This window comes from Peromyscus maniculatus, chromosome 12, assembly GCF_049852395.1.
Source record: "Peromyscus maniculatus bairdii isolate BWxNUB_F1_BW_parent chromosome 12, HU_Pman_BW_mat_3.1, whole genome shotgun sequence".
In the NCBI taxonomy this organism is placed as follows: Eukaryota; Metazoa; Chordata; class Mammalia; order Rodentia; family Cricetidae; genus Peromyscus; species Peromyscus maniculatus.
Window position 1 is genome coordinate 36,710,326 of NC_134863.1, and position 15,931 is coordinate 36,726,256.

General features: G+C 41.4%; 1 protein-coding gene across 17 annotated transcripts in view; it reads right to left on the reverse strand.

Moving 5' to 3' along the window:
* Phldb2 (pleckstrin homology like domain family B member 2) overlaps nt 1-15,931 on the reverse strand; it is a 228,268-nt gene that overhangs the window by 109,179 nt on the left and 103,158 nt on the right. For all 17 annotated transcript variants that reach the window (XM_076548918.1, XM_076548914.1, XM_076548911.1 and 14 more), the window contains exon 2: nt 7,214-7,328. In XM_076548918.1, the coding sequence (XP_076405033.1) occupies nt 7,214-7,280 (67 nt within the window). In that variant the 5' untranslated portion in view covers nt 7,281-7,328. The remainder of the gene's footprint in view (nt 1-7,213; nt 7,329-15,931) is intronic.

Consider the following 15,931-nt stretch of genomic DNA (forward strand, 5'->3'; position numbering starts at 1 on the left):
CAGACATAGGTTTAAATCATGACTTGGTACTAGCCATGCGATTTGAATGCATTGTTTGCCCTCAGGGAGAAATAAATGGCTATTATGAAAAACACATACTATGAACTAACTAAGATGATAATGTCCAGACTAGTCCCTGAACCCCCGCCCCCGACAGAAGATAGATAGCCCCAAGAGAGAAATCAAACAAAAACTTTGCAGCCCCCTTGCCCTTCTGTGGAGCGGTTGCTAATGGCATTGGCCATTATGGTGTACATTATCCTGGGTAAGCTGAGTGCCTTGTCATATATTCCTTTTAGAACTTAGTGCCAGGACAATTGGTCGCTCTCTTAAAAAATGTATGTGCTTTCATTTCTTAGAAAAGGTGCCACTTGTTTTCACACAGACTTGCAACCATTGTTAAGGAGAACTACATAAACCAATGGTTCTTTTCATATCCTGGTTTCCAGGAAGCCCGCAGGTAATCTTCTATCAAATTGTTCTATATAGTAGCAAAGATTTTTTTTTTTTACCTCTTGTACCTTTTTTGTGTCTTTGATGTATTTTTATTCCAATAACTTTATTGGATGTTTAGATTTTTGACTCTATGTTCTCAAATACATACTTAAATAGATATGCTATAAGTAACATATTAGTTACTTAGTTTAACACCAGAAAATGAACTAAAATTAAAATAGAGTCAGTTTAACCTCCCAAGGGCCAGAAAGACAAATGCCTTGGTCTTTGTTTGGGGGGTGGGGGTGGGAGTGGTTTTATTTTTCAAGACAGGATTTCTTTGAATATAGCCCTGAATGTCCAGGAACTCTGTAGCCCAGGCTGGCCTCAAACTCAGAGATCTGCCTGTTTCTGCCTCCTGAGTGCTGGGACTAAAAGCATGCATCACTACTGCCTGGCTAAATGCCTTGTTTTTGTTTTTGGCTTTTTATCTCTTTGGCATATCAGATAATCATGCCAAAGTGATACTTTAAACTATTATAAGATTTGTATTTTAATTAAAAACAAAGGTCTAAATCCATTTGCTCATGTGAATTTGTGCATCAAAGTGTTTGGTGTGTGTGTGTGTGTGTGTGTGTGTGTGTGTGTGTGTGTGTGTGTGTATTGATCTCATTTTTTTCTCATTTGTATGTTGTAGTCAGACAGGAAAAGAATGCACTGTATGTAGTGTGTGTGTGTGTGTGTGTGTGTGTGTGTGTGTGTACATTGATCTCAATTTTTTCTCATTTTTATGTTGTAGTCAGACAGGAAAAGGATGCAGTGTGTGTGTGTGTGTGTGTGTGTGTGTGTGTGTGTGTGTGTGTGTGTTTGTGTGTGTGTTGACTCATATCTTCTCTTTTTTATGTAGCAGTCACACAGGAAAAGGACACACTCTGTGTGTGTGTCTGTGTGTCCTACCGATTAATGTATCCCAGCTGTATGTATTCTGGCTCACTTTTCTAATCATAATCACTTTTCATGCATGAAGGGCTTAAAACAAAGAGGTGGGTTTTTCTTTGTTTTCTTCTTATTACAGGAAATAAGAGCCCTGTGTTCCTTGATATCACAGGGAACACAAGTTCTCCCCTGTCTTACAATCTTCCTTCTTCTTCCCATCTGAATTTCACCATCTGTTGAATTATCTCCTACCATGGTTTCAAGTTCATCTGTAATAACACATGTAATGTACTGGTGACTTCTGATAGCTCAGAAGAGGGGACCAGGGTTCAGAACATGAGAAATGTCAAAATAAAGTCAGCTTTACTAAGCACCTCCCTGTTCTATTCAGTGTGATCAGAAGTGCGGATGATGACACGTCTCTCCATAGAGATTTTACTGACCAGCATATAACTATAACAGGGTTTAAAACATGACATAAATAAGTACAGATAGCAGAGTTTCTGTGGCCAATGAGTTCTTCAGAGAAGATGGCACATTTGACCTTCATATTACAGGGAAGGGGCTTTCTAGAACAGAGAGTATGGTGTGAGCAATACAGGAAGAGAGTGGGTCCCAGGGAGTTATATGGTGAGTAACAGCCTGTAGAGAAGAATGGATGCGAGGGGGGAGAGGGGGGTAAGATCTCAGAAGCTGGGGCCAGATTTGGGAGTGGGGGTTGGGGAGACATGGAATTGAATTTCAGAATTCATATCTAACACCATTTAAATTATATCATTTCCTTGCTCTAAGTCGTTCCAAGTTTTGCCTTGCCTGACAAACACAGGAAGAAACAGTGACTGTAGGAAGTAGAGCCTGATTATACAGGGAGTGGATACAAGAGAAAGATGAGTTCCAGCTACAAAATTTATACTCCAATAAAGCCCTGGAGATGCTATTTCCCAGGTTAAACTAGAGGGGTTTCCCTTGTCAAAGATGCTCAAATGAACATTCTCAGATGCATAGTTTGGACACTGAAATCTCTTCCATTCCTCACAGCCATCTTATTTTTCTCATGTTACACTGACTCCACAGTTAGAGATCTTAAAGTTCTTACAGAAATAAGCATGAAACAGGTATGAGTGAGTTGTTAGACCAAGTATTGGTGTGGTAGTGTGAATGAAAATGGCCCCCATAGGCCCATAGGGAGGGGCACTTTTAGGCATTGTGGCCTCGTTGGAGGAAGTGTGTCACTATGGGTGGGCTTTGAGATTTCAAATGTTCAAGCCGGGCCCAGAGTCTCTCTCTTCCTGTTGCCTAGGGATCTAGACGCAGAACTCTCAGCCACCTCTCCAGCACCATGTCTGCCTGAATGCTTCCATACTTCCTGCCATGACAGTCATGGACTAAACCTCTGAAACTCTAAGCAAGCTCCAATGAAATGTTTTCCTTTATAAGAGTTGCTGTGGTCATAGTGTCTCTTCACAGCAATAGAAACCCCAACTAAGACAGTTGAGCTGGAAATTTAATGATATACCCAACTGTGTCCCCAGAGGCTCAGGCCTGCTTGCTTGACATTTTCAAATGTCCCATTTTACAGGGATACTTTCATTGTTTATCTCAATGGATTCAGAAAGCCAGCCATTCAAACCATCTTTATATGCCCCTAGCTCTGAACAGAGATTACATTTTAGTGCCCAGTGTGTGCCAATAGATTAAAGAACTGATTCCGATACTGACAATGGTGTGTATGACGGTTACCACATTTTTGACTTACTTGGATTTCTAACTATTCTCAAGAACAGGAATGTCTGTAAGTTACATGTAATCCCTGAAGAAGATGACTGTGAGAACACACACACACACACACACACACACACACACACACACACACACAAATGAACAAAAGCTCTTTGTAAGACATTCACTTATGTTTGATTTCCAGGGATTGATTCCTTAGGTATCAGTAGTATATTTACAAGAGTGACATAATTTCTAGAGAGCCTGGCATGCTGGTGCCAACTGTGATCCCAGCATGCAGGAGATGGAGGAAGGACATCACAAGTTCTGGGTCAACCTGGGTGACATAGTGAGACCCTGTCTCACAAAACCAAACAGCCCACAAAACTAAAAAAACAACCAAAAGACATCTCTAGAACTTTAGCATCATTATAGGAATGGACTATACCTTCACTGTTGATATTAGCATTACCAGAAGCCTCACAACTTAATACATAAGAGAAAAGTTACAGACATTGAAATGAATTTGCTACTCAGGAAGTATGAGTATGTCTAAAGAGTGCATTTTTTTCTACACCAGGATTACGAGAGAGTTTCCTGTGGATCTATTTCCTCTACAAACCAAATCCTAGATACGGTCTGAGGACCTGCTCTGTTGCCTCCCACCTCCACAGCTGAAGTGCTGGCGGAAAATCACACAGAAGGTCTCACTCTCCAAGTCTGCTGGGCGCTAATGAGAAAACAACAAAAGTTCTTGGTTTAGTGTTTCCTTGCTGAAGAAAGCTGCTTTGGTCCCACATCCAAAGGCTATCAAAGTGACTATCCATGTGGAAAACTCCTTACAAGGCAGTTTTGAGGGGTCCATATCCAAAGAGTATAATGTTACCCATGAGGAATAATTCACTGACAATTACTTCCCAAAAGAAAGTTGTAGCTTTCATGGGCCGTTAGCATTTCTTGCAAATTGTTCAGTGACTTTGCAAATAGTGAACACTGAGGTCTATTGGAGATGCCAATCCTTTCTTTTCCACTCAAACCCTACAGTCCTCAGTACAAGAGAAGGATTGTGGGGTGCAGGTGGAGGAGTGTGTGTGGGGGGGTCATGCACTCGTGGAGACATCCACACATTGAACATAGTGGATCACACAAATGTAGATCATCATCACCCTTCCCAGGCCCACCCCAGTCCTCCTTCTTTATTGTGTTCTATAATTCATTCATGGAAGGTCAGCCTCATATCTAGTCACCCAACTCCTCAATCTGGAAAAGGTCTTCATTCTCCCTAACCCTCGGTAACAATTCATTGTTGAATCACATCCCTTCTACCACATATTTGCACTTGGTCACATGTTTGTTTAGCAGCATTGGGGTCAGAGTCACCCCGCATCATAGGCAAGCACTCTATCACCAAGCCACATGTCTCAGTTTTATCTCAGCAGTACTCTTCTGTCCACCTCACTTCCTGCCTTGATCATTTGTTATTTTAACTCCTGTCCCTTGAGATGGCTAGGACAATCACAAGAAGGGGAGGGGGTAGCAGAGCCTCATTAGGTATGGAGATGGATGGACAGTGGATGTTGAGGGCAAGACTCAACAAAGCTGTAAAGATGTAAGAATCTGAAGGGGAAGCTAAAATCCATAGATTGGGAAGGCAACTGGCTCTATGAAACCTATGATTCTGTGCCTTTGATCTTAGATGTGAACAAGTGTAGGGGGATCTCTAAGGAGTTACTCAGGCTTGTTTGTTTGTCTTTAAAACTACATATATTGGAGACAGAGAAATGGCTCAGTGTTAGGAGCCTTTGCTACTCTTTCAGATGACCCAGGTTTGAGTCCCATCGCACAGGACAGCTCACAACTCCAGTTCTGGGGGATCTAACATTCTCTTCTGACCTCTGGCACCAGGCATGTGCAAGGTGCACAAACATACATGCAAGCAAAACACTCATATACATAAAATAATATAAATAAACCTTTAAAAATTGCATATATTTGTGTATGTGTGTGTGTGTGTGCATCCATGCATGCGTGTGCACCATAGGACATGAACACACATATGAAAGTATGAAAGTCAGAGGATAAGCTAGAGGAGTTGGTTTTTTCCTTCTTCCATGTGGGTGTTAGGGATGAAACTCAAGTCCTCTGGCTTGTCAGCAGATGCCTTTACAAACTGAGTCATAGAAAGCCCATTAATTCATTTTTTGAAACTTGAGTTTATGTTGGATGTCAAGTCTCAGTAGGCAGAGACAACAAACACTGGAATGATAATTCCCTAAATGAAGCTTCTAACCTCAATACCACTAATTAAGAGACTTAATTATTTTATTAGTTTCCTTCCTTCTCCACAAAATTCCAGCTTTGTGAGGGAAGGGATCTAATTCACCCCGATATGTCCACTCCTATGACTCAGATATGACAGAAACACTGTAACATATTTTTTGAGCGAATGATTATATAAATTGGCCATCCATAGTGAAAATCTAATTTCATTGCTGCATTGATGGAGCTCTTCAGTGGCCCTCCCAGCCCATTTAGGTTTGAGACAAAATAAATCAAGAATCCTCAGTGTAGTATGGAAGTAAGCCTTCTGGTTACTCCAGGTTATCTCCTTCCTAACAGACTGCCATATTCTCTCCCCTCCCTACAAGGAGGAATTCTACCCTCAGAGGAAATTGTTCACATGCATTCCACTGTTCACATCTTCAGACTCAGTTTACCCAATGTCAGTCATCTGAAAGGCTATTTTCCTCAGAAAGTTTTTCCCAGCTCCATGTCTGGTCTTGGCTGGGTAGCAAAGTATCAAAGTATTCCACACGTATGTGTTGCAATTTTTCTCTTTTATCTTATGTCTCAAGATACACATTCCCTACAAATTACAGACTTGCAAACTCTCACAAAAGAGTAAGAGGATTCCCTCTGCTTATACAGAAATACAGTGAGAGAGGGAGGGAGGGAGGGAGGGAGGGAGGGAGGGAGGGAGGGAGGGAGGGAGGGAAAAAAGGAGAAAGAGGGTGAATATGAATCTATGCTTGCTTTTATTTTCTTTTTTCTGGAGAATCTTAGCATAGACGCTTTCAGTTTTAACTCAATTCTAGAACTATGCAGAATGTCTAAATGAAATACTGAATCTCATTTGAAATCACAGTTTCCTAACACAAAGGGACTCTGGAGTGCAGAGATATCTCAGGAGATACACAAGCTACCTAGTGTATCTCCAAGTCCTGTGGTTGCTGGATCAGTTGATACAGAATAAAATTAATGAGGAACATACACATTTTATGAGTCCATTTGTTCTTTTTGAATAATGGGAACTATTTTATGAGGATTTCAGCCAGTACTCTAAGCCTTGTGAGCTGGAATGAGTTGAGTACAGTCTGGTCCTTCCTGGGAGGAAACAGCAGGGTTTTTTTTTTTTTTTTTTTTTTTTTTTTTTTTAGAGCCAATTCCTGGTGCCTTTCTCTGTACAACCCATAACACTCCTCTTTGTGTGAATGTTGATTTTAAAAGACTGATGGATGGATGGGTATTACCTCTTCACAGTAGCTCCTTTGATTTAAACTGATCTTCAACATGTTTTTGGTGAGGTAGGGAACTGACCTATAAAATAGCATTTAACTAAAGTGACAAACTGGGGTTGGCTCCCTCAAGCTATCCTCCATCTTTCTTGGACTTGCTAGATTCTTGCATTTATACTTGAGGATGAGGATGCCCTCCATGGGCCCATGTATTTGAACCCTTGGTCCTAGTTGGTGGCACCTTTGGGGAGGTTTAGGAAGTGTGGTCTTGTGGACACATGTCTTGGAGGACATATGTCATGGGTCCCTTTAGAGTTTGAAGACTTGAACCACTTCTGGCTTGCTTTGTACTGGCAGTTCAAGATGCGAGCTCTCAGCTTCTGCTCCAGCTGTCATGCCTACTGCTTTCTGCCATGCCTCTGGGCCATGATGGACTCTTCTCCCCCTGGAATTGTATGTGTAAATCAACTCTTTCTCTAGAAGTTGCCTTGGTCAGGGTGCTTTGCCACAGCAATAGACAAGAAAGTAATGTATAGTTCAATCCTAATATGTGTTAGTGAGTCAAGAGAAACATTGAAGAATTATGTAGACACTAAGAGAGTTCTCACCAAAGTGTTGTAGGTCACCAGCTCCATCATCCTTGGGTTCCTCTCTTGGTTCATCGTCCTCCTCCATCAGGATCTTCTGATGATTCTCAGAGGAGACCTTGGGATCCGTGCCAACCTTTCTCACCAAGAAAAAAAAAATAGATGCTATGACTGGGGATTTGAAAGCTGAAGTGACCTCTGAAAACTGAAAGTCAACAATGCTGCATTTGTGAAACCCAGATGTTGAACATCTGGGAAACACTAACTGCTGTTGGAGTCGAAAAGCAGACATCCTGGGGTCAACATGGTATCTCATCACTGACTCTTCTTTAGAACATCAACACTTAAACATCAGCCTCATCACCATCGACAAAAGCACACTCTTTGGGTAGAGTAGGTATCTTCCTTTTAAAAAGTGGGCACCAGCAAACAAACAAATAGCTCTGTTTTATCCATTAGGGCTGTATTCAAAGAATCCCTGTGGAAGCCTGAAACTGTACATAGCATCGGAACCTATCATGCCACGTGTTCCCCTTTATATACATGTCTGTAATAAAATTTGATTTATAAATTAGGCATAGTAAGAGATAACAGTAACTAATAATAAAGTTATTAGTAATATTAAATATTAAAGTAATAAAATAATAATGATATGTTATTCACATGACAAAAATTATGTGAATGTTTTTTCTCATGTTCTCTCAAAATAACTTATTGTAGATCTTAGCATCCTTACTATCTTATTTTAATTTTTACTTTCTTACTAGGTTAAAAATTTTCACCCACTTACAGGATACAAAAGGTTTTCCTTGGACTAGCATAATTGCCTCATCCCAGTTTGGGATGTTTTTTTCTTATCACATTCCAGCATTCTTGACATAAACAACTTAAGGAGGAGGGTTTATGTTGACTCAGGGTTCAGGGGATTCTGTTTATCTTGACAGTGAACAGGCATGGCAGCAGGAACAGTTCATGGCCATGGTAACTAGAGTATATGGTAGCATTCAGAAAGAAAAGAAACTGGGCTGGAAACCCAGCTGAGCTGGGATGCTTGGGCTCTGACCCCACAGTCCATGTCCACCAGCTAGGGCCCAAGTCCAAAAAGTTCCTCCTATCCATGGCCACCAGCTGGGGACCAGGTGGTAAAGCACATGCACCTAGAGGAGATATTTCACACTCAGACCATAACAACCACTAATCTTGTGAGACTATTAGCAAATAAAATGAGAAGTACTACAATACAACAAACACCAATCTGATAACTAAGACAGCTACTAAGCGATCAGTGGAGGGTACTATATATGAGGTGGATGCTCTGGACAAAGGTTCATCTCAAAGGCCAGGTGAAATTCAATGGAATTAAATTGAATAATGCTAGTCAGAAGGGAATGAAATTCAAAACATATGAGTTGTTTTGAGTAGTTTTTCATTTAATATTTTCATGCAACACTTGACTATGAATTATGAAAACCATGGGAATTGGAAACTGGCATAAAGGGAGACTAATGGAGTGAGCAATAGTTAGGTCAAGTTACCTGGATTAGTTGTTGCTTTACTTTCTATTTTTCTTTCTATGCTTATCATTTAATACCAACCCTCTTAGTATTTTGCTTTATTGTTTCTTTTAGCTTTTGTAAAATCTGATGTCTTGGAGAAGGAAACCAACATCCTTGTTCTAAAGGATTTCCTGAGGAACTCATGACTTTTAGGCAGGATCCCATGTGTCCAGTGTTCTCCTCAGACTTAGGGAGATGGGATGATTCTATTAGCACATAGTGGCTCCTACTTTCTATACACATATTGTGCAAAATAATTTCTCATTTCATTCCCACAATGACACTCCAGGCTAAGCATTACCATTGACATTTTCTACAAAGAGATAGAGACTGAGGAAAACTAACAGAGTTGTCAAAAACCACAGAACCAGAAATGTACATTATTTCATAAAGTACATTGAACCCCTACCTCCAAGTCAAATGCTGAAAAAGTCAAAAGTTTGATTTAAATTGCTCTTGATGTATCAAGGAGGACTAATTTTCATCGGTGGCAGAGCTGCATGTAGAAAACTAAATTTAAAAAACCTACAAATTTTGGAGGTGAGGAGCTAAAATAATGAAACCTGGGTGTTTATTTATGACAACAAGACCCATGGCGATAAAGATCTGCCTCAGTGGTTAAGACTGAGCCCCTCTTACAGAGGACCTGAGTTCACTTCTCAGCACCCATGTCACATGGCTCACAGCCAACTGCCTGTAATCCAGCTTCAGAGGAAGCCAGTAAATTTGACCTCCATAGGCACCTGGACTTGTGTACTCACACATGCGCGCGCGCACACACACACACACACACACACACACACACACACGATTAAAAAATATGTTTTAGAAGAAAGCAAGTTAGACTGAGATATATGGGAACTAAAACTCAATAAAATAGTATGATGTATGATTTATTGGTACTGGTAGGAGGGAACAAAGCAAAGGTTTTTTCTTTTTTTTTTTTTTTTTTTTTTTTTGTCATTTGGCTAAGTGATGGATGAGGGGGCCATTATCTGAGAATAGAAATCCAGGAAATGGAACAGATGTGGAGTGAGAGAGCAAGAGTTGAACTTTGGACCTATTTAGCTGTAGTTTGTCTGCAGAATGAAGTGAGGAGGAGAGTGATTAGAGACACACATCTGGAGGGTGTCGGTCTTGAGATGTTTGTTTTCCTTGAGATGGGAGTGAGCAACCCAAGCCAGTACAGGGACTGAGAGAAGAGAAAGATCCAGAAGAAAAATCAAAGAAAGAAGAAGATTAAGAAAGATCCTGGGAGAAGAAAGTGAGGAAAAGTATGGTCAAGAACAGAGTTGGTACATTCGTCTTGATCAGAAGCACGTTTCACTTTAAAGGAATGGAGAGAAGGAGAGGAAGGTAAACCTCAGGTAGGCAATGGGCGTGTGTCAGGAAGGCTCAACAGTGGGAGATTTTCATCTCTCTCATCACTTTTGTCAGTGAGTACAAGAACAAATCTCTCACTGAGAGTCTACCAGGCTGAGGACTCGTACAGGAGACAAATGCTGACCTGTGAACTTCTACACATGATACTAAAAAGAAATGTGCAAACCTTTGCCTTGCAAGCAGTTCCATCAAGAAAAGGAAAAAGACAGCATCAGAAGAAAATATTGGTAAATCACACATCCAATAGGAGACTTTAAGGTATACTCTATCAAGAACTCTTTTTGTTGTCTTTTGAGACAGGGTTTCTCTGTGTAGTCCTGGCAGTCCTTTATTTTGCTCTGTAGACCAGGCTGGCCTTGAACTCAGAAATTCACCTGGCTCTACCTGCCTAGTTCTGGGATTAAAGGCATGCACCACTATGTCTTATGTCTGACATAAGAACTCTTAAAATTCAAACTCTTTACGTGTTTGATATTTTTTAAGGAAAATGTGTAAACATTGAAGAAGCATGGAGAGAAATGCTAAATATCATGACCTATTAGGGAAATGCACACCAGTATGTGTTGTAGAATATGTGAAAAAAAGTAGAACACTCCCATGTTCTTTGTGTGATGAAAAGTGCAGGTATTTATAATAGAATATCAGTTCTTTAAAAAGCTAAGCATAGATGGGATGGAGCAACAGTCCAGTGGCTCAGCGTGCTTCCTGTTCTTCTAGAGGACCCAAGGACAGTGCCCAGCACCCATATCAGGTGGCTCACAACCACCTGTAACTCCAGCTTCAGGGAATTTGATGCCTTCTCCTGGCCTCTGAGGGCAACCACACTCATATCACACACACACACACACACACACACACACACACACACACACACACACACACAGAGAGAGACAGAGAGACAGAGAGACAGAGAGACAGAGAGACAGAGAGACAGAGGCAGACAGAGACACAGAGAAAGGGAGTTTAAAAGATCTACATTAAATAATTAAACACAGAGCTGCCATGGGGTCCAGAAATTCCATTCCTATGTACACACCCAGAAGAAATGAAACATGCTGTGTAACACCTTGGATGCAGATGTTACCCTCATTACTCACAAGGGCCAAATAGTGCAGGCAACGCAGATGTCACTGCACAGGAATGAATAAGTCAAATGTCATTTATCTATACAGCAGGACATCGTCAGTCAGAAAGACACAATATCACATCATGGCTGAACCTTGGACACATGATGTTCAGTGAAAGGACACAGTAAAGAATGTGACATATTTTGTGATTCTATTTTTTTCATTTAATTTTTGAAACATTGATTTATTTGTGAATGCATGTGGGTACATGTTTGCCAAGGTGTGTATGGAAGTCAGAGGACAACTTGCAGGACTCATTTCTCATTTTCCATCATATGTATCCAGGGATCAAACTTAGGACGTTAGACTTGGGTACAAGAGCTCTTACCCACTGAGGTATCTCTCTGGTCCTGTGTAATTTATTTTAATGAAATGGGTAGCATAAGCAAATCAGTAGTGATAGGAAGTGTGCATTTTACACAACTGAAACCACTACAAAATAGTCTTAAAAGAGAAGGTTGAGGTTTGAAGGAAATAAATTGGCAGAGGCAAGAGCTAAACATGTCATTGATCAGATAACCACATCAGTATCAGTCATCAATTAGATACTCAAGGTCTATGGGACTTAAAGTCAGACCTCTCCATCTCTACATAATCCTCTTTCCCTTGTCTTTTCTTACTAACAAACCCCTTTTCGTGAACGTTGTTGACCTAAAAACAATATGGATAAAATGGATGATAACATGTAAATGTATTTACAAGTGATCATCAAACATCATTGCAAATATTACCTAAGTACTGATTAACGTTTAGAATACAGGATCCATTTGTACTAGAAGATCTGCCATGGGGCTAGAAGGATGTCTCCATGGTCAAGAGCACTCACTGCTCTTACACAAGACTGGAGTTTGGTTCCTAGCACCCACATTGGTCCTCTCATAACTGCCTCTGACTTGAGCTCAGTGGGTTCCAATGCCTTCTTCTCGTCTTTTTTTTTTTTTTTTTCTTCGAGATAGGGTTTCTCTGTGTAGTTTTGATGTCTGTCCTGGAACTTCCTCTGTAGCCCAGGCTGGCCTCGAACTCACAGAGATCCACCTGGCTCTGCCTCCCAAGTGCTGGGATTAAAGGCGTGCACCACCGCCGCCAGGCTCTTATTGGTCTTTGTAGGCACCAGCACACATATGTACACATTTGCATACAAGTGCACAGACATGCGCACGTGCGGTGGTGGTGCACGCCTTTAATCCCAGCACTCGGGAAGCAGAGGCAGGCGGATCTCTGTGAGTTTGAGGCCAGCCTGGGCTACAGAGTGAGTTCCAGGACAGGTTTCAAAGCTACACAGAGAAACCCTGTCTCGAAAACAAAAAACAACAACAAAAACCAAGTGCACAGACACACAAATACAGTAATAAAAGAGAGGGATCACAACAAGATAAGGTTTGCTGTTGATGTGCAAGAATGACTCAATATGATAAAAATCTAGTCATCTAAATATAAGATAGAAAATATATAAGATACATGAATAATCACATGATTATCTCCAGATGTATACAAAACACAACTTTTGATAAACATATAACCCTGTTTCTGATAAAAAAAAAAACACTCCATGGAATAAGGATTGATTTTCTTCCTAAACACATTGCCTTGGTCCAAAACTAAGCATTATGGGGAAATAACAAAGGGGTTTCCACTCAAGCTAGAAAGGAACAGGGATGCTCAGTACTTCTGCTACTCCTGGGCATTGCTCAAGAAAACAATAGGAATAGAAAATGGAAACAAAAAACAAAACTATATCCCATAGATGACAGAGTTGTTTACATTGAGAACCTGTGAAAGTCAATAATAAACCAGGCAAATTGCAAAGAAAGCACAAATACTTTTTTTTTCCCCTCCTGGAAATGAGCTTGTGCCCATATTGCCCCAGTCCCCCACAAACTTTAATGAGTAATCCTTCAAAGAACACACTTCAGACAACTGCAGGGGAAGGATCCAAAGCAGGAAATGATCCCTGACACACTGACTTATAAAGCCCAAGTTTAATCAATTGTCCCAGTAATTTGCAGTCTAGAAACACATGTTCCATTTGGATGTCGTGTCTCTTTGCCATTTTGCAGCCTGGAGGAACACAGCCTGTGGCCTCTCACAGACTTCCTCATCCTCCTTCCCTCCACCACCGCCGGGGGGAAAAAAAAACTCACAGGAAAGGCAAACACAGGGACCACAAACAAAACCCATCTTGCCAGACATATAAAATGGCTAATTTGTTGAGCCTGGAGAAGATGGGAGTGATGTCATGCTTTTATCTTATATGAAGCATAAAAGCTTTGAAGCCGGCCATAAAGATAGGAATACGTTAGTCCGTTCGCTCTTCTCTGAATTCTTTCTAGATCCAAAGCACCATTTGAAAATGGATTTCAGGTTTGACTTGCTTCCAAGTAAGTTTGTCAAAAAGCCTGCCCTTCCAGTAAATGCTAACCAGGCTTGCTGAGAGCACAGCTGCCCCTCTCGTGTTAGTGTGTGCTCCTCGGAGGAGGTCAGTAACCTCCTGCCTCAGGCTCAGCTGACGTTTCCCATACACCTGCCAGATTATTACGTAGAATGCAGTAATGCGTGTTTGTATTTCTTTAAATGCAAAGCCTGCAAATATTTTTTTTGTAATTAAATTTTTTGGTAATAAAATCACTAATTTCCATCCATATTGACTCTGAAGGCTGTTTCAAGTGTATTGTTCCATGAATAACTAACTTTCTCAGCCTCTGGGGATACAGGCAAAGGAAACACAGCTTTTCCCCTGTTACTCTCAGTAGCCTGAGAAGGGCCCTAGAGCAAAGTTTCTCAACATGTGGGTCTCGACCCCTCAGGGTCAAATGACCCTTTCTGAGTGGTCGCCTAAGACCCTTGGAAAATACGGATATTTCCATTAAGATTCACAACAGTAGCAAAATTACAGTTAGGAAGCAGCAATGAAAATTATTCTATGGCTCGGGGGGGTCGCCACAACCTGAGGAACTGTTGTAGAGAGTGACAGCACTGGGAAGGTTGAGAATCACTGGGCTAGAGTTTTCCAGACCTCAGCTCAGGCCCAACCAGGGTTCATGGCTTTGACACTGAGAAGAACTTCAGGGAGCTAGCCAGCGTATGAAGCCAAGTTGGAAAGGTTATGAAGGGTGTTTTAATACGCGCTTAAGCAGGAGGCCTCAACGAAGAAGGTGCACGAAGCAAGTGGGGCGCGTCCACGAGAGAGCAGGAGGAGAAAGGGGTGAGGTCGGTCCTGCCCCACGTCATACACGTTCAAGCCTTCAGCCTGGCTCACGGCTGTTTTAACACAAAATGTCTGTGTAGGAGGAGTCAGTGTTGACCCTGTGTGGGCCGCCTCCACAGCGAATGCCGGTAACTGTTCTAGAGTTCTGCTTCCCAGATAAGGAGAGGCTCCCGTCAGCCTCTGCGATGGCAGGCCCCTTTTACTCCCCCACCCCCATAACTTCCCTTTCTAGACTGCCTCATAATCACTATGACTTATTGGAGAGCATTTGTCTTCATTATATCTTCTGAATATTTTTCCCCAAATATGACTGGATATTTCCGCCCGACTCTTCCAACACTATCATCTATATCACATTGAGAGTTCCTATTTCTCTTTCTATAGGACAGTCTAGATTTCTTAGTCCTCAGTGCCCATGCTTCGGAGGAACTTAATAATAACTGACATCCTATTTCTCAGAATTTTTTTTTCTCATTAGCAGAACCTGCTCCCCTTCTGCTACTGTTATTTTTAAAGTAAGTTAATTTTTAAACTATTTTTGTTGGCATGTATTCATTAAACACAGTGACAGGACTCATAGAGACATTCCAGCACAAGCCCGTCGTGTACTCAGACCGTATTTTCCATCCCATTTTTCTCGCACTTTCTCCAGGTCCTCGTTGTCTCCACGACAGTTTGCTTCTACGTACATGTCATATGGACACCATCAATTTTATGTAATCTGGTAAGATCTAGAATCCACAAACGAGGGAAAGCATACAGCACTTGTCTTTTAGGGTCTAACTCGTTTCCCTTAAGGTAATGGTCTCCAGTGGCATCTGCTCTTCTGGAAACGGCATGGTTTCCTTCTTGATAGTGAATTAAAACTCGAGAGTGTCTGTCCTTCCCTTCTTCTATCCATTCACCTACCTGCTGGCAGACATAGGCTAATTCCTTAACTGGATGTTGTGCTGCAATAGACATGTATGCAAATATTGCTTTGCTCCATTTGCTTTCAGGTATACACCCAGGAGTGGGAGAGCTGGGTCACGTGGTAGATCCATTTTTAGTTTTCAGAGGAACTTTCACACTGACGTCCATAGTGCCTACACCAGATTAAATTCCTCAAAGGAATGCATAGGGGTGTCTCCCTCCCTACATCTCGGGCACATCTTCTTTTTGTTCGTTTGGTTTAGATTTAATTATTTTATGTTTTATGTGTTTGAGTGTTTTATCTGCATGCATGTATATGTACCCCATACATGACTGGTGCCTGTGGAGATGAAATGAGAAAGTCTCAGCTCCTGGAACTGGAGTCACAGATGGCTGTGAGCCACCATGTGGGTGCTAGGAATTGAACATCAGTTCTCTACAGGAGCAACAGCACTGCTGTGTGTGTGTGTGTGTGTGTGTGTGTGTGTGTGTGTGTGTGTATGCGTACATTGCCTTCCTCAGTCAGGCTTCATCTTATTTTTTTGAAAAAGGTCTC